Source organism: Mucor mucedo (assembly GCF_025094135.1).
Source record: "Mucor mucedo strain NRRL 3635 chromosome Unknown EV154scaffold_41, whole genome shotgun sequence".
Classification (NCBI taxonomy): Eukaryota; Fungi; Mucoromycota; class Mucoromycetes; order Mucorales; family Mucoraceae; genus Mucor; species Mucor mucedo.
In genome coordinates, this window is record NW_026252325.1 from 243,720 (window position 1) to 263,580 (window position 19,861).

Consider the following 19,861-nt stretch of genomic DNA (forward strand, 5'->3'; position numbering starts at 1 on the left):
CGAAATACATATTTAGACAACCTGCTTTCTGAATGATTAGTTCTAAGGTCACTTTACGTCTCCTGGCCATTATTTGAAACTATCAATGACATTTGTTGATTTAGCTTAAAACTCGGCCTTTTCGTTGATCAGAAAATGCTTAATTCGATCCTAGTCTTAAGAAAAGTAAAGTTTGTTAAGTCATTGCTACAATGCTCATAAATCCCATATTTTGTGATGTTTTTTTAAATTCAGAAAGGGTAGTATTACCAACTCCTGCTATCCAAACTGGTAAATTTAATTTTGCTCCGTGCAGCTTTTTTGTCCCCGTTTTATCTTTTTTTCTATAAATGTCTGAATTGGTTTGGATTTCTTTTCTTCCGGCTTACCGCTTTTCAAACAAGACAAAAAAATCTAACATTCATATATGGAATCGACAATTCATGTCGGATCTTATCAAGACGTTGATGTTCACGCCCCCGCAAAAACATATTACACAACTGGTAGTAACGCAGGTGGTTCCACCAGTCGATTGAAAAATTTCTATGTATGTCAATTTACTCATTCCAGTTTCTTGTAGTCCTAACATTATGTCTTTTAATTACAGGCAAGAAAAGATAAATATGAAGACAGACCTCACAAAAGAAGAGCTTCTCATGGTAACACTTCCCCCCAAAAAAACTGGTTTTATGTAATAATACTTATCACTGTTTTTTAGACGATAAGAACAAGGCGCAAAAATACCTAATTGATGTCAAAGAAACTCAACGAATTCTGGTTGAACAAGAAGATACAGATGGTGATTTTCAAATCACCGTCAATGATTTAGGCCCTAAATCGTTTTCTGTGGGTACGGCAGATTCAGGCGGATATCGTAAAATTGAAATACGAGGTACCTATATGCTATCAAACCTCCTTCAAGAATTAGCATTGGCAGATGACCTTGGACGTAAACATATTGTTTTGGATGAAGCACGGTTGAACGAAAATCCAGTGGACAGGTTGTCTCGTATGATCAAGCATAATTTCTGGTCTGGATTAACTCGTCGTATCGATGCCGAAGGCCTTGAGATCATTTGTGCTGATCCCAAAAATCGATCGGCCAATCATAACCCCCGTATCTATATTCCTTACAATGAAGATGCCATGTTTGAATACTACAAGGAAGCTGCTAGAACAAGACCACATTTAAACTTGGAAGTGGAGAGATTACCCAAAGATATTACACCAGAGTATGTTAAAAGTATTAATGATAGGCCTGGTATTCTCGCGCTGGCAATGGAAAAACAATTTGATGAAATTACACAAAAGTATATATGGCGTGGTGTTCCATTTGTTGTACCTGGAGGCAGATTTAATGAAATGTATGGTTGGGATTCCTACTTTGAAACGCTGGGATTATTGATTGACGGTCGTACAAAACTTGCTCAAGGTATGGTTGATAACTTTGTTTATCAAATCAAGCACTACGGGAAAATCTTGAATGCAAACAGATCCTATTATCTCTCCCGTTCGCAGCCCCCTTTCCTGACAGATATGGCAATCAGAGTATTCAAAAAACTGGACCATTCAACTACTGCTCTCAAGTTGCAACAACTGTCTTGGTTAGCTAACGTGATCCAAACAGCTATTAAAGAATACAACAATGTCTGGATGTCAGAACCTCGTTACGATAAAAAAACCGGTCTTTCCCGATTTAGACCCGAAGGTCTAGGCATTCCTCCTGAGACTGAAGCATCCCATTTCGATCATGTGATTGAACCTTTTGCCCTGAAAGCAGAGTTAAGTGTTAACGAGTACATGCAACTTTATAATGACGGAACCATCAAGGAGCCTAAACTGGATGAATATTTCTTACACGATCGTGCAGTACGTGAATCAGGACACGACACCACTTACAGATATGAAAAAGTGTGTGCCAATCTTGCTACCATTGATTTAAACTCCCTGCTCTACAAGTATGAAACAGATATTGCGGATATAATTGAAAACCTTTATGACGGTGAGTTATCCTTTACAGAAGATGATAATTTGGTACGTCACACTGCAGATGTATGGAGAGATAGAGCTAAGGTCCGAAAGGAAAAAATCGATAAATATCTTTGGAACGAAGAAAAGCATCTTTATTTTGATTATGATACGGTATTAGAAAAACAAACAGATTATGAATCAGTAACCACGTTTTGGGCCATGTGGGCAAAATGTGCCAGTGATAAACAAGCAGAAGATATGGTGGAACATTCACTATACAAGTTTGAAGTTCTTGGTGGTCTTGTATCAGGAACTGAAAAGTCGAGAGGTATAACTTCATTGGATCGACCTAATCGTCAGTGGGACTTCCCCTTTGGTTGGGCACCTCACCAGATTATGGCATGGCAAGGGTTTGAAAATTACGGAAAGCATGAGATTGCCGAAAGAGTTTCTTATCGCTGGTTATATACGTAAGTTTTCCCAACAAACAAATAGTTGTCATAACATTAACGCTTTCAAACCAGGATTACAAAGTCGTTTGTAGATTTTAATGGTGTGGTGCCTGAGAAATTTGATATTGTCGGCATGACTCATAAAGTGCAAGTGGAATATGGCAATGTGGGTGTGGATTTCAAATATGTTCCTAGAGAAGGATTTGGATGGATGAATGCTTCTTTCCAAATTGGATTAAATCTGATTAACAAAAAAATGCGCCGTGCTTTGGGGGCTTGTACTAACCCGGACTTATTTTTTGAAAAGACCCTTAATAATACTTCCATCGATCCCGAAGAAATCGCGCGTCGCTTGGAACGTAGAAAGTCGGCAGAAGCTGCAGCAAGAACGATTACTCGAAATGGACAAATTACTGCAGCCATTACATGCGTGGGCAATTCATCTACTGACAACAATGATTTGGATTCTAACGGTATTCCACGAATGGTATTTGTTGAATTAACTGAACCACACAAACAGTGATCTATATAAAAATAGCAATTTTTTTTTTATAAAAATAAACGCTAGAGTATTTAATAATGCACAGCTTCATTATGTTATATGTACCCAGGACATTCTTGATGATGTGAGGAGAATGTTCTTTTTAAAATAAAAAAAAAAGAATTATCACGATATATATTACAGGGTCTTGAAATGACTGATAATAATATGTATTTTCTTTATCCTAGTTATTTTATACATGAAAAGTCTATCAGTTAGATCCATTGCAGCAATCGCTCTAGTCAACATTGGCCTTGTTTATGGGGCCGATGGAAATATTAACGGACTCAGATCACCACAGTGTGTAGAAGATTTAAGTCGTTTACAAGTCGACTTGGTAAATAAACTTTAAGTCTTAAAACCCAAGCCCTTGGTACTTAAAAAAAAATCTTATAGTTGCAACACTTTAATGGTATTTTCGGTACCTTTTCGGCCACAAAAGAAACAGAAGAAACGGAAGAAACGGAAGAAACGGAAGAAATATCTAAAGCGTCAGTCTACGGTCCTATCGCAGCTCTTAATATTAACTCAACGGGATACGACTACAATACGAATTCAAAGAGTAATTGTGAAGACTACAATGGTATCTCAAGGTTGGGCTTAATGGCTAAAGCAGCCCATGTAAATGGAGATGTATATGGCGAAATATTTAATGAGGAAGGAAGCATCAACACAGCTAATCAGAAAAACGAATGCGGAATGAATTCTATAGACCGCTCTGTAACCAAGCCCGACGATTTGTCTTCAAGCTTATGGTCTTTTGCCCCATCATCAATCAAAAAGACATCTCGTAAATTGGCATCTTTCGAATCAGATACTTTTATAAACAGAAACAAAGGTCTGGTATCGAAATCAGATGTGCGATCGTTTCATGGATATCGTATTCTCAAACTTCCAGCCTGCTCAGATGACATATGCAAACCATTTGACCCAAACACAGAGATCACAACAGCTATTTTAAAAAGTAGACATTCAGCATTGAACACCCCATTCCAAAACATTCTTCCGACAGAAATGATCGTTTTTAATGTAATATGATAACATTGAAAAGTAACAGAGTAGCGGCTGACGTATTTATTAGGTTCCTGTTTATGTCAACCACACTTTCACTATAACCACATTAGACGTGAACAAAAATATTTCGCCTTGTCAGGCTATTTTTAACTTTTACCCTGTCGATGCATCAGGTGCGTATGATAGTAATCCCTCTTCTACTTTTACTTTGGTGAGAGCACCTGATGTAAAAATAGCCGGTACAATTTTAGCACCTCAAGGTAATAAACCAACAGAAATACGAGACATTATGTTGATAAAAAATTATAATTAGCCAATATTATTGATGGCTCCACCGGCTACTTTGGAGGTCAACTTATTACGCTTCAAAACTACGAAGGACATGGTGCGGATATCAAAGACTTCAAATCTGTTTCTAACGGAGAGTGTTCATCACGCTCTATTTGCTGGCCTATTAATGTCACACACGTGGTTGTTGAAGTGGTCAAAGTGTCCACGTCGAAAACCCTTGTATCCACTGTAACTGAAATCACAGATGAAAACGGTCATTCTTCAAAGTTTGGGACAGTCACCGTTACGGATAACATTGCTACTGTTACTGCTACCAGAAAATAGATGTAGTTAAAGCCACATATTCTATTAAAACAAAAGCTGTATATTCGCATTAATAAACATTCAATATTATCTTTATAATTGTTCCATTGTAGAAGCAAAGTAATCAGAGACTGTGGTATTTTACACATTTATTCCACATCGCTGTAAAAAAAAAACGGCTAATATCAAAGTCTATAAACAAAATCAAAGGATTCGTCGCCTATTTTGTTATCACTTTCCGTGAGTTCTTGTAGCTCTTCCGGTGTTAGCTTAGACTTTTCTTGCCTTTTTATATTGTTTTCACGCCGAAGTAAAAATCTCTGAATGAGTGTCAAAATGATGAAAAGGGATATAAACATCAAGTTAATCCTATGTCCACGTACTATTATGACACTTAGATTTATGGGATACATATCAGAAATAAACTTACATCATGACTTACAATATCTAGGTGCATCTGAGTGTCTATATATATTTGATCCTATTAGCCCAGCGGAATTATTTGCGGATACAGCCATAGCTGTCGCAACGCTTTTTTTCATATCGGGGGCAATATTGCTAGTCAACCAAGCATTAACAATAGGGTTAATAACAAAGATACCAGATACAGCAATGCAAACACCCGTATACAACGCTGGCCTTTGTACGCATATATTCAAGATAATGTATCCAATCATGCAAATAGAAGCACCTAAAATTGCGTGAAAGGCTCTATCTTTTCGAATATCTGAGGAATATGCAGCAGTAATCATCTATCTTTCAACGTTAGAATTTCACGAGTGATAATAAATAACTATATATCATATACCACAAATACGGCGCCAACATACGGGGGTGCTAATATAGTGATGTAATATTAAAATAGCCGTATAACTTGATGAAAATGTTAACTATGTTACCAGACATTAGATTAGCTGAAAGTTTATCATCATAGCCCATTCCTTTTACAATTGATGGTAAAAAGCTATTTTAGTTCTGATTAATAACAACAATAAACGGTATAAAATTATAAACTTGCTTTGATATACTCGTATTTGGGACGCTTCCACAAAAAAACATAACCATGTATATCCACACTTTCCAATCTGTGAGCGCTTTTATCGCTTGCTTCTTGTTGGATGCATCCAAATCGCCCAAGGTAACGTGAGTATGATTTGTTTCTCCGTCTTCTTCTAATCTTTTGACAGCCAGTATTCTCTCTTCTAGTGTGAACATAGTCCATGTTGAAGGGGATTCAGGAAGGTAGAAACTATATGGTATTTTAGTGTTTATTGATGGATGTTAGTTTATGTGATAAAACTTACAATGCAATAATTGCCACAACAACTGTGGGTATACCCTCAATAAGAAATAACCACTGCCATCCGGCTAATCCTCCTGATCCTCTTAATTGAAGAATGCCATATGCTAGTATACCAGCTGAATCATACTATTGTTAATTTACGGATTTTATGTATGTGATTAGCTATATATCACCATATGCATGTGCGGCAACTGTAGATCCCCAGAATAAAGCGATGCGGGTTGCCATTTCATTTTTTTTGTAAAAACATGTTAAGAAATAGATTACGCCAGGAAAAAAACCTGCTTCAAAAAAGCCTAAAAAAAATCTTAGCGTCATAAGCTGCGAGTAGCTTTTCACACCTGCATGTAGACAAGCAATCGATCCCCATAACATCATGAGTAGAGGAAGCCTTTATAGTATACATTTACTTATTAAATATAAATTACAGTGTAAAAAATTACTTACCATCTTCTAGCCGTAAAGCGCTTCAATAAAATGTTGCTTGGTACCTGAAAAATTAAAAAACCAACCTTTTTTACGAGGCATGACTAGCTATTAATGCGAAATAAAAATAAAGTGACTTACATAAAAAATTGTGACACAAGTATTAAATTGGTCAGGTGTAATTCCGACGTCCTGTTCAAAATTGTCCAAAACAGCATTGCCTGGAGATACATTTTAAGCCTTCATTTGATAAAACGGTTCACAATAAATTAATAATACCTAGACTTGATCTATCTAAGGATGAAAATAAGTACATAAGACTTAAAAATGGTAGCAATCTAGTATCCAATTTTCGAATAAGTTTCTTCTCTGCCAAATGGACATCATTTTCTTGAGCAATGGTATCTGTTTTATCCATTGTAAATAGGCGTGATAAGAAAAAAGAAAATTGATGGAATTGCAATTAGCCTTTTATCCCCTTTTCCCATTCTCCCCTTTTTGTTTTTAGTTGACTGTCGTCAGCTTACCTGCGGAATTCAGCGATTGATACTGATTAGATATTGGCATAAAAAAAAATTAATTAAGTGAAAAGAAAGAATCACTGATGCCGCGTGGATGCAGTTAAGAAAAAAAGAATTCATGTCCACCTGATTTTTTGCATATAATTTACACACCGCAATGAGTGTTTGAACTTTATTTGTTTCTTCAATGTAATTTACGTCTGTCTGTATTAACGTCTTATTTTTGCTATACATTATTTAAATCGCCATGTGGTGTTATAAATTTTGTGTTTTATCTATTTAAACTAGAGCTGTTGTCGTCTTCCTCTTCATTCCACATATCATTTTGAAGTTTTGATAATTGCCCAAGTAGTTGTTCACTACTCATATTAGCTTGTCCCAGTTGCAATACTTTATCAGCAAACTACATATCAATCAGAATTAATGTAACTTTTTTTTGAAAAAATAATACTACCTACCCAAAGAAGTCTACGTTCCTTTGACAACTCTTCCGATTGGTCTGCTTGTAATCTTTCATATCTTGCCCCGTTTTCTTTTAGCTGAGAATAATTTATTAGCTATTGATTATCTATATGTCATTCTTTTATATTAAAAAAATCTACCTGGTCTACTATTTTGTATGCACATGATAACACCTCCTTTGGGAATCCCAAGACTTGCGCTGTCTGTATCCCTGTTAAAATAATTAATAAAAACCATTACTTAAGCAGTGTATGAAGTTGTACCATAATGATTTTCAGATGACAGATTTCCGTCTTCAATTTTATACTGGTAGTCCACAGTGCAGTTATTGTTGCTATGCTTCTGAATATAGCAGCTAAGAACATTAGGACCAATTTCAAAAACACGCATAATTTTTTTTACTCACGGTTACATGAACCTTGAATTGTAGATTTACCACATTTGGATATACAATAAGAGTTCTTGTTAACTCGTGTAAGTGAGTTGCAAAGAAGCAGAATGCCTATCAAAAATTTCAAAGACGTAAGTATAATCTAAAGATATGTACCAACGTACCCTTGTCCTAATCAAATCTTCGCAAACAGCAGCCGTGATTCCCAATGCGTCAGATGGGGAAGTGCCACGACCAAGCTCGTCAATTATTACCAAGCTAGTATCAGTTACGTGCTGTAATAAATATGCTGTCTCTCTCATTTCAGACATAAATGACGAAGTACCGATGTCTGAGAATGTATTGTCATTTGCCAATCGAGAGAGTAACTGAAAATATATGGTATCAGGCTTAAAACAACTGAATAACTTGGTAGCTTACCTGATCGCACAACCTAAATGATGCATACTCAGCAGGTACACTTTTAAATTGAAGCAAATCCTAATTAGAAAAAAGAACAGGTCATAATTTCATGTATCAGACTTACAATGATCCCATATGAGCCATTATGGTCAGTAAGGCTATTTGACGCAAGTAAGTGGATTTTCCACTCATGTTAGGACCCGTGATAAACTGAAAGCTGCTCGATAAAGACGCAAATGAGTCATTTGGAACTAACGGGAACGACAAAATATGATCCAAGATGGGGTGTCGACCGGCGTTGATTGCTATTGTTTCGGAGAATTGGGGTCTTACTATAATATGATGTATTTGAGTTAGTGCCCTACAATAAAGCATGTCACGACTCACTATAATCAGATGATAGGTTTGATGTTGCTAAAGATAAGAGCATGTCTAATAAGGCAATGGCTTCAGAAGATTTATAAAGAACGTTAATGTTTTCTCTAAATGTCCCTAATAGCTTTGTAACAATCCTACATAAAAAAAAATCAGTAAAGTCTGTGTTCCCAAATCATCCGTTTATATTATACCTATCAGACATGAGAAATACTTCTGTTAATGATTCATTGAGACGACTATTCTTTTGCAACTAGAACAAAATATTAATTGATTGAGACATAATTCCTTCATTCTGACTTACCAATTCGAGAGTGGTGAACTGCAAGGTTTTTCTCTTGGTGATAACATTTATAAACTCTTCAGGAAGTTGACCGTTACATTTAGCGAGTTGGGAAGTATGCATTGTAATATGAAAACCACAAGATGAATTAAATTGCAATTTCATTGCCAAATTGTTTGCTTCAGCATAATTTGATACAAGTTCATAAATATCCTCCGTTGTCTCTTTGTAAGTTTGACGAGCTAGTTTTTTATGTTGCGTTATTTTAAACGTTTGTTTGCTGTTTACAAGATAATTGAGTACATACCAACATCCAAAAGTCCATTGACACCAGCCTTAAAATATAAATAGTTGAAATCAGAAATATTTTCAAATTTTTTATAGTTACCTTTATAGCATAACACTTTTGGTTTCTGATACCAAGACTAGTCTTTTGAATTCCAACTTCGTCGTTGATATACTCCTCAGCAACTTTCTCTAATTCAGCTAATTATTTAATTAAACTTTGTTGGTAAGAAAGTCTATTCAAACAACAACATTATATTTGAGATGAGATTTACCGAAAACAGAGCTTGATAAAATCTTACATCATGTAGAATTTTTAGCTGAAGAAGTTTCACATCGATTATACCTTACCTTGTAAATTGTACTAAGTAACAAATAATTCTCTCCGTTGTTCTGATCGCAATCATCCTTTACGCTCTGAGGTAGGCAATCAGCAACATCTTGAACACATTTAACTGCTTGTTTTAATGCAATAACTTGATTGACCTTCATCTCTGCGTGTTGAACCGATGTAACATAATTTTTAGCGTTATGTTGATTAGGTATTTTGACCAGGTAAGATATTGTATGATCCAAATCTGTCAGTTGCTTTAAACACGACTGTATATTAAATATACTTTCTTCACTATGCGAAAGTTCTTCGATCGCATCTAGTCTATCCCTTATAATATCAATAGAGCATGGTGGCTGTAAAATGTTCATTCTGAGTAAACGTTTTCCCATCGGTGTTACAGTATGATCTAAGATACCCAACAGAGTGTTTCGGGTACGACTATTAGTCGTATTTGAGACAAGCTCCAAATTTTTTGCTGTAATTGAATCTATGTAGGGTGTTACTCTCAAATGGTAAACGATTCTTTGTCTGCCACATACCGATCATCATTGTACCTACATATATGATAATAAGATGCTATTTGATTATACAGTGTGTTTGCTGTCTATATTTACCGTCAGCACCTTGGTAGACAAACTTGACTGTGTGGTTTGCAAACGAGTAGCCTTCGTTTTCAAATATATGCCTGTATGCGTGATTAGAATTTTGTACTGTTGAATGGCTTATTCTATCTCACCTAAATGTTCCAGATACAGCCGCTAAGCAATAGTACCTGCAAGAAAAATCTGTAAATATTTCAATATTAGTCAATGATAGCTACTCACTTTGCGGATACTCCAAAAAGTAATCCGGCTGTATCTTCTTGTAATCCGTAATCCGTGATATATTGTTTTCCCTCTTCATCATTAAAATACCTGCGCTTCAAAGTGATGATTGGAATCTGAGGAAACTGTTGTCGAATCAACTGACATAATTCACTGCCGCCTCCAACAATAGCTGTATCATCTACAGAAGATGACACAAGGATTTTTTGGGGCTCATTCAGGTTTATTTTTTGCAAAGTCCTTGTAAACGTTTGTGAGTCTGCTAGCTGTGATATAACAGCTTCACAGCAATTAACATCAAATATACAAAGCCCAACTTCAATGGCTACACCACGGCCTTCTGTGATAGCCATGATGCGTTTTGGAGGTGGTGCTCTTCTCAATGTGGCTGATGTAGTAGGCCTCTTTGAGTAGCTCGTGCTTGGTCTTACCATGCCATGGGTGTTTATTGATTGTTGGCTTGATGGAAAGTTGTATGGATTAGTTTGAGATGCAATCGCTGAAGGGATATTAATCGCCTTGCGAGAAGATATAGACGGATTAAGAGCTTTTCCGGAATCTTTTATATCTGAATTAGATGAGTGGATAGAGCTCGCAAAATAATTAGTAGCACTTTGTCGAGACATATTTTTAAAGAAAAGAGAAAGAAAATGAAAATCTATGTACAAAATGTTTTTATTTAACAAAATTAATTCAGAGTCTTCTTTTTTCCTCTATGTAAGCTTGGACCCCAAACCTTGACAGTGAAATCAGCAGAGCAACTTGCCAAAATAGGTTCAGTAGGATGAAAGTTAACAGCATAAACTCTATCCGTATGACCTTCTAAACGTTGCATAAGTTCTGCACTATCTTCACCGACATTATATAAGTATGCGTAAGGATCAGCACTGCCTGTAGCTAATAACACACTCTTTTCCTCTTTAGGCTCTTGTGAATCAAACAAATAATCCCCTGGATTGGGTGTAAGATCCGAATCTCCGTAAACATCGTTGGTTGCTGAAGGTTTACTAAGGATAGACGAATTGTCTTTTATGACCAGGGTTAGGATAACATGTCGTATATCTTCATGTATAACACTTACATCCACTACCACAATAAAAAGATGACTTGATGGGCCAGTTTTTGTTTTTAAATCCTTTCAATGAGTGAACCAAACGAAGATCGGACTTTGGAGGATCCATGCCACGATCATATACACGTAGTACTATTATATAATGTTATTAGCAGAGTAATTATTATGCAATTATTCGCACTTACAATTGTCGTAGCTGTTGAGGGCCATATATCTAGGTTCATCGTAATCATCAACTATAAATCACCTTTTTTTTAATAACGAACACTCTATCAAAATTAAAACAAATGGCTTACTAGCTCTTCTTGACGCATCTGTGCTCCTTCTTCCAACGGATATATGTGTTATAGGCATTTTACTAGGATCGTTCAATCTCGAGGATATACACTGCTCTATAATGATCAGAACGTGGTAAGCATTTATTTTATAGATATAATTTCCCGATCTTGTATAACGACTTACTTGACCTGACGTCCCATACTTTCACAAAACCCTGAGCATCACCTGTGATAACATGTATACCATCTCTCGAAGCATATAAAGTGTTAATCATTGCATCGTTTCTAATGACCGAAGCGTTTCCTTCTGCTCTAATATCTACCATAGCAAGTACTTTACGAGAAGTACCATAATAAAAAATACAGGAATCTAATAAAAAAAAGAAGACTTGTTAATACAGACACATTTATTTCTTCCAAGCTTGTAACTGACCTACGAAATCCCATGCAACACACTGAACAAGACCTTCGGTGTCGTAACTACTACATAATTTTCCAGAATCTACATCCCATGTTTTACAAGTCTCATCATAACCACCTGAAAGTAGCATAGATGAATCAGGTGTCCAAGCTAAATCTGACAAGTTGAGTGTATGTGCTTTTAAACAAAGCGTCTACAGAATTTTAAATAAATTATGCAAAAAAAAAAAAAAAATGGTTTACCTCTTTTTGTGCAGAAGCAGTATCCCAAATTCGAACGGTTTTGTCAAATGATCCTGAGGCTAAAAGCGCGCCATTGGGTGAGAATTCAACAGTATATACGGCACCAGTATGACCCTACGAGTACATATTAATACTCTTATCGAGTGTATCGGGTAATTTTATCTTCGTCTACCTTGAGCTCGTATCTCATTTGAAATGGTTTACCATCACGAGAATCATGAGGATAGACTACAAAAGACATTTTAATATTCTACGATGACCACTGTTGAGATCTTTATTTTATACCTGATTGAAAAGGTTCCATATCGCCATTAGCTTCTTGTACCGCTTTTGTAATCATCTCTTGTGCTTTTCCTGTTGTCGCAACTTCATTGTCAATGACAAACGGACCTGGTCTATAAGAAAGACCACCTTGAGAAATAGAAGCTGCATATCTTGCAGACAGGTCGTATATACTCTTTTTCAACGCAATATTCTCTTTGTCAAGTACATCTACCTTTTGCTTTAGTTGTTTTACTTCTTTTAATAATTTCTCTACTTGTTGATCTCGATTAACTCCTGCACCTAGCGATGATTTTGTTGAAGAAGGAGGTTGTCTTTGACTAGGCAACACATCCATAATTTATAAAATGGCTGTTGGTTTCTTTCAAAAAAAAAAAAAAAAAAAAGGGCACGAAAAAAAAAAATGTGGGTCTTTTTTTTTATTGTAAGCTTTATGGGTCCCGCTTTTGCCTTCCCCCACCCCCAATCATCATGTCATCGAAACTTTAACGGGACAGTGATTGTATTAACATAAAGACATCATCAAACAGGTGATAAATCCCCTGTTTTTCGATTCGACAATGGTCCCTTTGTTATCTATGAAAAGTACCAGAAGGAAAGTCAGTAGGAGTATGAAATTGACGCTTGTTAATTGTCCCATTTTGCTATAGAACTGTTCATAGGAAATGTCTAGAACTCTATTTTAAGTAAAGGCTCAAACATTATGGATGATAAAATAGACAAATGAAATTATCCTGACATATGCTTATTTATCTACATATAAATAAAGCTGGTTCGCACACTTTATTCTTCTCCTTTTCTTTTCCCTTAACATACTTCTTTCATCGTCTGAAAGTAACCGATTATATAAAAAGGTTAGTTTAGTAGTGACTCTTGTTTCTTTGAAAAAGATATATTGTGATATTGCGGCTGCGGCTAGTCTTTGCTATAGGAGGGCGACCTCCTAGGCAGGGTTCTTGAGTTTTGGAACTCACGAACCGTGAATAGCTGGGATTGGACTGTGAATAGGTGCAATCATACTGGCCTGCTGGTCTTGGCCGGAATTCCTGTATGTGGTATAAAAAAAATACGTTTGAAAAAAATACGGACGTCTAGACATTTTTTGTTCATACAGTCGTTCCAACGTGGTTTTGATTTCTCCAATACCCAAAAGGCAGTTTGGTTTTCCCCAAAAGGCGGTTTTTACTTGGTTTTCAGACTTTGTCCATTTTATACCTCAAAAACATAAACCCGAAAGTGATAAAATGTCGAAGGCGATGCTTGCAAATAAAGAAGCAATGAACTTAATTTTAAGGACGTGCCAACGGGAACTACAACAAGTACAAGGATGCTAGAACACTTTCCATTACGTATCATCATCTAAAGTCAAAGCTGGAAAAAAGAACACTGGAATGAAGACAGTAGGAAGAGTCAAATTAATCAAACAAAGTTTTTTATAATATGTCGATTTTAAGTAAATTGAAAATAATTGTACAGTTATACACTAAAGAATAAGTGTTCCTTTGAGCTTTTATTTAACTTAATTATGCGATGAATAAGCGAATTAAATACATTCTGTAAAGATCTACACCAAAACATGGTGTAGTATTTTATTATAATTTTTTTTTAACCATCACCGACGACATTGATAGTATGAGACATGACAAGTTTTAACATATTTTTGTGCCCATTAACATTTTTTTTGCCCGTCTTATCAAAAACTGAGGTTAACTTTTTTGAAAACTCTGTCCTACCACAGGTATGAATAGAGAGCCATAATTTCAACGCTTCAAATTCAGATGAAAATTCTAATACCAAATTTGAGAAAATCAACTCAAAAATGTACTATAATTAGTAGAGCGTAAATGCTTACATTTGAGAGAAGATTACAACTTTGTCTATTCTATGATTTTTTTTGTGGATTAATTAAATACCTGAAGTATCAGTAACAATTTTGACAGTTATTGTGTATGCATCTTGTATTCCAAATTGTAACAGATACATATTAATAATGGGCAATCACTCTTTGGTTTTTTTTTTGGAAAATAAAAACAAAGTCGATATATAGGTCTCTTGATATAACAATATACATATATTTTATATGTGACAGAGTTTGGTGAATGTTACAGAATATACATACAAATACTTTTTGTGAAAAGATGGGCGGTTTTTTTTTTTAAAAAAAAAGGCGATATGTTTGTGAATAAAGTGGTAAACAAGGACAGACTCGTTTTATTAATCAATTATGTAAAGGTAGACATCTTTAAAAAGTGCTTCATTATACACCAACTAATATTTTGCTACACTATCATTTTCTAAAGTCTTGAGTAGTTTATCTTAATTACGCTCTTTCTAGCTGTCACCTTTAGTAGTATCACCGTTTAATTCGGAAGGATCTGAAAGAGGGCTATAAGGTTTACCAGAAGATTTACCACCACCAAGAAGTCCATTAACAAGACCTTGAGCGTCATATGGCTGAGGGCTTCTCTTTTGAGAATCAAAAGTAACACGGGCGTCAGTACCAAAAAGAGTCAATACAATGACGAGGATAAGAAAGATTGGGAAATTATGCATCCTTGAAGTTTTTATGAAGAGAATATTTTGTTGTAAAATAAAATAGATGAACATCGACTCTTTTTATAGTAAAACGTCAATGTGTGATGTGTTATGATCTGCAAGGAGAGTTGTTGTCGATCACAAAGAGAAATAAGCCCAAGTAAATAATATGTTTATCAACCCCTAATCGTTGTAACTATTTGAAAATATTGCTTCGGTTATTCTTTAATACAAAAATTATAATTTAACTTTTTCCAGTAGTAGTTCTTCTCAAAGGTTAATTGGTTTTATGGTTATAGTTACAACAATTACTTATGATTGGTAAATAACATTTGTGTATTAAGAGGTTTCATTATTAACGTCGTATAAATTAAAAAACACATTGTAGCCCATTTCGTGAGTGCAGTATGAAGAGCCTTTTATTTTTATAATAGGCTAGTTTAGTGTCAATGAAGCTTATTCCAAATAATGCAATCGTCAAGTTTTTTATCTAAGTGAAAAAAACAAACCCCGAGTTGATGGTACGTTTCCCCCTTTGGTCGTTAAAACTTTTCAAGGCATTTGTACCAGGAATTATTAACATGATGATTTGAAAATAGGACACTTTTTTTATTTGGATTAAATAAGATAAACTTTTATATAATTTTACCATTTTTTCTGGTAACTCCCAGGAGGTAGAATGAAAGAACCCAATATAGAAGGCGCTTCAAGCTGTAGACTATGCACGCGCCACTTGCCTTATTGAGAATCCGAGTTTTAAAAAAAAAAAGATACATTCTCTACTTTGTATCTTCATTCTACTGTCTACTTCTCTTTACTCACACGTATTATCAAAGAATTACAGTGATGCTGTTTAGGTGCAGCTAAGTTCACTGCAAACAATAATGTCAAGATGGTGCCAGAACGTTCTTAAAAATTGCAGTCACTTGTTTTTTTGAAAGTCCCAAAATTTTTATGTGTAACTGACAGATTCGACCCATTCAAAAAAAAAAGGTATAAAAGGGACCCATTTTTTCCACTCGACGAGTTCCTTTTTTTTTTTTTCTCTTAACAAAAAAATGTCTTCTGATATGCGATTTCTTTGGGGTTGCTCTCGCTGATCTTTCCGGAGTACGCGGTATAACCATTGAGTTCAAGTATCGGTCGTCCTATTGGATATGGATTTCCATCTTGCGGAAGGGTGGTCACCATTTTTTTCCAGGCACGTAGTGGCGAAAGCTGGCTTGGTTTTTAAATATTAATGAAAATGAAAAATATATATAAATTATTTTGTTTAACCAATTAAAATTATTTTATTCTTGTTCATGCAAGAAATATCTTTTTACCGTTTGTGTAACATAACGTCAGCTCCTGGGCTTGTGTTTTCATATTTTTTGATTGCACAGTATATGCTATTTTTTTCTTTTTTTCACAAACAACTTTTTTGTTCAAGACATTAAGCGGATTGACAGAATAAGACATTAAGTACATTGGACTGCTGATTCAGGCACTTCTTTCCGAGCTAAATGATGAGGGAAACATTAACGATGGCTTCAAGTAAACGTTTGGTCATGTCACCTTGGAAGATCAAAATGAGGCTCTTGTCAAAAGGCCTTATGAACGAGTTGGACTATAACGCTGTCAGTTATGCTGAAGAAATAGAGAGCATACCTACATGAAATGATTTTGCAAAGCTGTTGTAAGCAAGAAGGACTTTTTTTCTAAAGCTTACATAAGCAATAAAGTGTGCATGAAACGGGTTTGGAAATTACCATAGTACCAGAAATGTAGAAATTTTGTATGATTTCACCATAGTGGTTTTATAATAATACCAGCAATAAGAGGAAGATAGAAGGCGGTAATGTCTATGAGCGTGTACTACAGAGACCCAACTAAAAGACAGAAAAGATTGGGCGTACAGCCTTCATCCACCTCAAGATGAATATAAGACTGTAATTATTACCCCAATAAGCAACAAGAGAATACCCTGACACAATGGCATTCTTAATTTGATGTATCTGATGAAAGTACATCACATGCATGGGCATTTTATTTATTTATTTTTACTAATAAGCGGCACCAAGACCTGATTTCCTTGGATCGCTGACTGCATCCAATGTTCCATTAGCATGCAGTATAACTGCCTGTACTGCCGAGAAAACTGTGGTTTTGATATCCATATCAACCACCTATATCAATTCATGAGTAAATCATCTCTCTCTCTCTTTTTCGTTTTTTTTTTCTTTCTTTTTTTTTTTTTTTTTTTTTTTTTTTGTAACTTACTTGGTGGCCACGGTTAGCGAGATCTGCTAATATAAGAGGATCGAATCCAATTTCTGCGCCTAGTTCATTTGGCATCAATTGGTGATGAAGACGAGGTGTTCCCACCGCTTGAAATAATTCTTCTTTGAAATCAAGCGCATTGATAATTACCTACAATTATCGTAAAATTAAGTTAGTTGACCTTCTTATCTCTCCCAGATTTCTATAAATGTTACATTCATTGCGCCTGATACAATATGAGAACCACCTGAGCTTCCGACAACCATTTTTAATTGTCCTTGTGCATCTTCAATGATTGTCGGTGTGGTCGAAGACAAGGGTCTTTTACCGGGTGCAATGAAATTATTTTTAGTGGGTGAGTAACCGTATGCATTAATGGTTCCTGGGCTACTGAAATCTGCCTGCTGGTCATTAAAAATAATACCGGTTTCTCTATCCATCACTTTTGAGCCAAACAAGAGGTTGATAGTAGTGGTTTGTGCCACAGCACCATGATCACTGTCAACAATAGACAAATGCATTGTTCCATGGGGGTCATTGCTTTCGTATTTGGGGTTATAGTAAGATACGTTGTGTGTTGTTTCCTATTTATTTTAATTCATCAGTAAATAAATAAATAATTGCTCCAAATAAACTCACATCTGTGATCTGAGGACGAATGGAATCGGCCCAAGCTTTAGAGGCAATTTCATCTAACCGCTCTTGATTGCCAGTGAAAGATGGGTCTCCGAACTCACTTCGAGCAGCGTATCCAAATTTCAGAGCTTCAATCAAGCGATGATAGTTTAAACCGGTGGGTCCGTCCACCGAAAATTGATAAGGCTCAATCAAGTTTAGCACATTGAGGAGAATAGGACCGCTGGTAGGTGCTGATGTCGTGTGAACTATATGTCCATTATAGGTCGTATTAACCACAGGGCGTTCAATGGCACGGTAGTTTTTGAAATCTTCCAATGTTAAGATACCACCATTTTTTGTTATGGTATTCACAATTGATTCTGCAATAGGTCCCTATTCATATGCTTAAATATCAAATCTAAGAGATTGATACATTTAAATTAATCTTACCTCATAGTAAGCATTGGCTCCTTCTTTGGCAATTGTGGTAAGGGTATTGGCTAAAGCAGGTCGTTTAATGATGGAACCAATTTCTGCAATTGATCCGTTAGGTGCAAATATTTCGACCCATTCAGGTTTTTGCATTATCCATGACTCTGAAGTCTTAACAAGAAAAAATGTTGGAACTATGGCTTGTGAGTCATTAAGTTTTTTTTTTTTTTTTTTTACCTTGAGTCTTTGGTATATATGGTCGCTGGTAATAAACCCATTTCTTGCAATGTTGATGGCATCTCTAAACAGTCTTGCCCAAGGTAATTTTCCGTGCCTAAGAATTTATGAAATGATCAGCAAACTGTATTTAAGGTACGTACATCAACACTTTTTTTTTTTTTACTTTGCATGAGCAAGTCCATAACCACGAATCTCTCCTCTAAAAAAATAGCAGTTTCAGTCAAATAATCATAGCAACTTATAAAAAGGAAATACTTACGGTACAGCAATAGCTAATCCAGTGTTTTGGGACAGACTGATATTATGTACGTACATATCTTCTGTCGCTGCTGCAGGTGCAGCTTCACGGAAATCAATAAAATCATATTCGCCAGAAGGAGTACGAATCAACATGAAACCTCCACTAATAGTGATACAAATATTAGATATAGACTATCTCTACCAGCACAAAATTAATATTATACCCTCCAATGCCTAATGAAAAATAAAGGTTGAGTATGCTATCAATATCGTTTAGTCACACGAGATAGTTTACCAGTGGCGAAGCTATTGATAACACCGATGCAAAGACCAGAGGCAATTGCAGCATCCACAGCATTACCTCCTTCTTTCAAAACTTTTTTTAAGAGTAAGTAACTGTCTAATATGAGTTAGTGGCCACTAACCATTTACACCGGTGTTTGAACACTGTTCATTCTCTACCGCCACAGCACCATGACTACCGGTAACCTTGTGAGAAATCGGATTATCTATAATTCTCCGCCCATTTAGCTGTAGGTTTTTTATTTTAGAAGTTGGATTATTTACCATTTACGATACGAATGACACCATCATGAGGAATAGCTGCCGCTAATACAGTACCATGCATTGCCAGTAAAGTAGCACATGCAACTGAGATTAAACCAAGACAATTTCTTGAGGAGACCATGGCTGAAGAATTGAAAAGAAAAAAAAAGGGGGGGATGAAGGAGAGAAGCGTGTTATATAAAGATTTTCTGCTCTCCCCCTTATGCTGTGGAAAAAAAAGTAAGGGGTGGGATATTGTTCGTTAAACATTTCAGCCATTTACGATTAAATTTCATTATAAACCAGTCATTGTTTTTTTGGTCCAGAAAATACGGCAGAAAATAATAAATTGTCCTATGTGCTTAAATATTTGCTTGTACTGGAAAAAAGTTTAATTTATCATAAAGTTGTTTAAACACACACATGTGGGGGAGAGGGGTATCTTCAAGCTAAAACAGGATAGCTGGGAAAGACAAACAGAAAGAAACTCGGAGAATGCCTGAGAAAAGGTCAAGCGGCAACCAAATGCTCTCAGA

The 19,861-nt window shown here is 35.7% G+C and overlaps 8 protein-coding genes across 8 annotated transcripts; 2 read left to right on the top strand and 6 right to left on the bottom strand.

The window, feature by feature from the left end:
- The first annotated feature begins 337 nt into the window (after positions 1–337).
- Positions 338–2,993, top strand: EV154DRAFT_442838 (trehalase-domain-containing protein). The gene is made up of 4 exons (XM_051597005.1): positions 338–526; positions 587–638; positions 698–2,420; positions 2,475–2,993. The coding sequence occupies exons 1-4, from the start codon at positions 407–409 to the stop codon at positions 2,923–2,925; spliced, it is 2,346 nt and encodes a 781-aa protein (XP_051458087.1). The 5' UTR covers positions 338–406; the 3' UTR covers positions 2,926–2,993.
- Positions 2,994–3,034: 41 nt separating this feature from the next.
- On the top strand, positions 3,035–4,503 carry EV154DRAFT_219077 (uncharacterized protein). Its single transcript, XM_051594415.1, has 3 exons — positions 3,035–3,280; positions 3,340–3,972; positions 4,025–4,503. Exons 1-3 carry the CDS (start codon positions 3,143–3,145, stop codon positions 4,268–4,270), a joined length of 1,017 nt encoding a protein of 338 aa, XP_051458088.1. The 5' UTR covers positions 3,035–3,142; the 3' UTR covers positions 4,271–4,503.
- Positions 4,504–4,736: 233 nt separating this feature from the next.
- EV154DRAFT_537910 (major facilitator superfamily domain-containing protein) lies at positions 4,737–6,698 on the bottom strand (the record flags this gene model as incomplete). The annotated part of the gene is made up of 10 exons (XM_051604241.1): positions 4,737–4,933; positions 4,994–5,303; positions 5,360–5,388; positions 5,451–5,515; positions 5,570–5,800; positions 5,856–5,970; positions 6,028–6,245; positions 6,302–6,366; positions 6,422–6,501; positions 6,560–6,698. The coding sequence occupies 10 exons, from the start codon at positions 6,696–6,698 to the stop codon at positions 4,737–4,739; spliced, it is 1,449 nt and encodes a 482-aa protein (XP_051458089.1).
- Positions 6,699–7,639: 941 nt separating this feature from the next.
- Positions 7,640–8,431, bottom strand: EV154DRAFT_420039 (DNA mismatch repair protein MutS; the record flags this gene model as incomplete). The annotated part of the gene is made up of 3 exons (XM_051595935.1): positions 7,640–7,765; positions 7,819–8,053; positions 8,181–8,431. 3 exons carry the CDS (start codon positions 8,429–8,431, stop codon positions 7,640–7,642), a joined length of 612 nt encoding a protein of 203 aa, XP_051458090.1.
- Positions 8,432–9,539: 1,108 nt separating this feature from the next.
- EV154DRAFT_402332 (DNA mismatch repair protein MutS) lies at positions 9,540–10,312 on the bottom strand (the record flags this gene model as incomplete). Its single annotated transcript, XM_051595302.1, has 4 exons — positions 9,540–9,820; positions 9,948–10,018; positions 10,070–10,105; positions 10,158–10,312. Coding segments are annotated over 4 exons (543 nt in total), but the record flags the coding sequence as incomplete, so codon positions are not given.
- A 503-nt stretch (positions 10,313–10,815) lies between these two features.
- EV154DRAFT_442847 (WD40-repeat-containing domain protein) lies at positions 10,816–12,834 on the bottom strand. Its single transcript, XM_051597006.1, has 9 exons — positions 12,456–12,834; positions 12,343–12,398; positions 12,171–12,284; positions 11,941–12,121; positions 11,692–11,877; positions 11,526–11,621; positions 11,415–11,465; positions 11,239–11,361; positions 10,816–11,183 (listed from the first exon to the last, which is right to left on the bottom strand). Exons 1-9 carry the CDS (start codon positions 12,787–12,789, stop codon positions 10,846–10,848), a joined length of 1,479 nt encoding a protein of 492 aa, XP_051458092.1. The 5' UTR covers positions 12,790–12,834; the 3' UTR covers positions 10,816–10,845.
- Positions 12,835–14,657: 1,823 nt separating this feature from the next.
- Positions 14,658–15,029, bottom strand: EV154DRAFT_507491 (uncharacterized protein). The gene has a single exon (XM_051601427.1). It carries the CDS (start codon positions 15,003–15,005, stop codon positions 14,784–14,786), a length of 222 nt encoding a protein of 73 aa, XP_051458093.1. The 5' UTR covers positions 15,006–15,029; the 3' UTR covers positions 14,658–14,783.
- A 2,405-nt stretch (positions 15,030–17,434) lies between these two features.
- Positions 17,435–19,349, bottom strand: EV154DRAFT_419994 (gamma-glutamyltransferase; the record flags this gene model as incomplete). The annotated part of the gene is made up of 8 exons (XM_051595931.1): positions 17,435–17,833; positions 17,889–18,260; positions 18,318–18,470; positions 18,537–18,633; positions 18,703–18,738; positions 18,799–18,937; positions 19,063–19,155; positions 19,205–19,349. 8 exons carry the CDS (start codon positions 19,347–19,349, stop codon positions 17,435–17,437), a joined length of 1,434 nt encoding a protein of 477 aa, XP_051458094.1.
- Positions 19,350–19,861: the final 512 nt, after the last annotated feature.

Excerpts from the sequence above, each read along its gene's own strand:
- EV154DRAFT_219077 (XM_051594415.1), top strand. The coding sequence starts at position 3,143 with ATGAAAAGTCTATCAGTTAGATCCATTGCAGCAATCGCTCTAGTCAAC. Across the intron at positions 3,281-3,339 it reads GTCGTTTACAAGTCGACTTG|TTGCAACACTTTAATGGTAT; the intron begins GTAAATAAACTT and ends AAAATCTTATAG. Across the intron at positions 3,973-4,024 it reads CAGAAATGATCGTTTTTAAT|GTTCCTGTTTATGTCAACCA; the intron begins GTAATATGATAA and ends CGTATTTATTAG.
- EV154DRAFT_442838 (XM_051597005.1), top strand. The coding sequence starts at position 407 with ATGGAATCGACAATTCATGTCGGATCTTATCAAGACGTTGATGTTCAC. Across the intron at positions 639-697 it reads CAAAAGAAGAGCTTCTCATG|ACGATAAGAACAAGGCGCAA; the intron begins GTAACACTTCCC and ends ACTGTTTTTTAG. Across the intron at positions 2,421-2,474 it reads TCTTATCGCTGGTTATATAC|GATTACAAAGTCGTTTGTAG; the intron begins GTAAGTTTTCCC and ends CTTTCAAACCAG.
- EV154DRAFT_507491 (XM_051601427.1), bottom strand. The coding sequence starts at position 15,005 with ATGCATAATTTCCCAATCTTTCTTATCCTCGTCATTGTATTGACTCTT.
- EV154DRAFT_442847 (XM_051597006.1), bottom strand. The coding sequence starts at position 12,789 with ATGGATGTGTTGCCTAGTCAAAGACAACCTCCTTCTTCAACAAAATCA. Across the intron at positions 12,399-12,455 it reads TATGGAACCTTTTCAATCAG|TCTATCCTCATGATTCTCGT; the intron begins GTATAAAATAAA and ends TGTCTTTTGTAG. Across the intron at positions 11,878-11,940 it reads TGTTGCATGGGATTTCGTAG|ATTCCTGTATTTTTTATTAT; the intron begins GTCAGTTACAAG and ends TTTTTTTATTAG.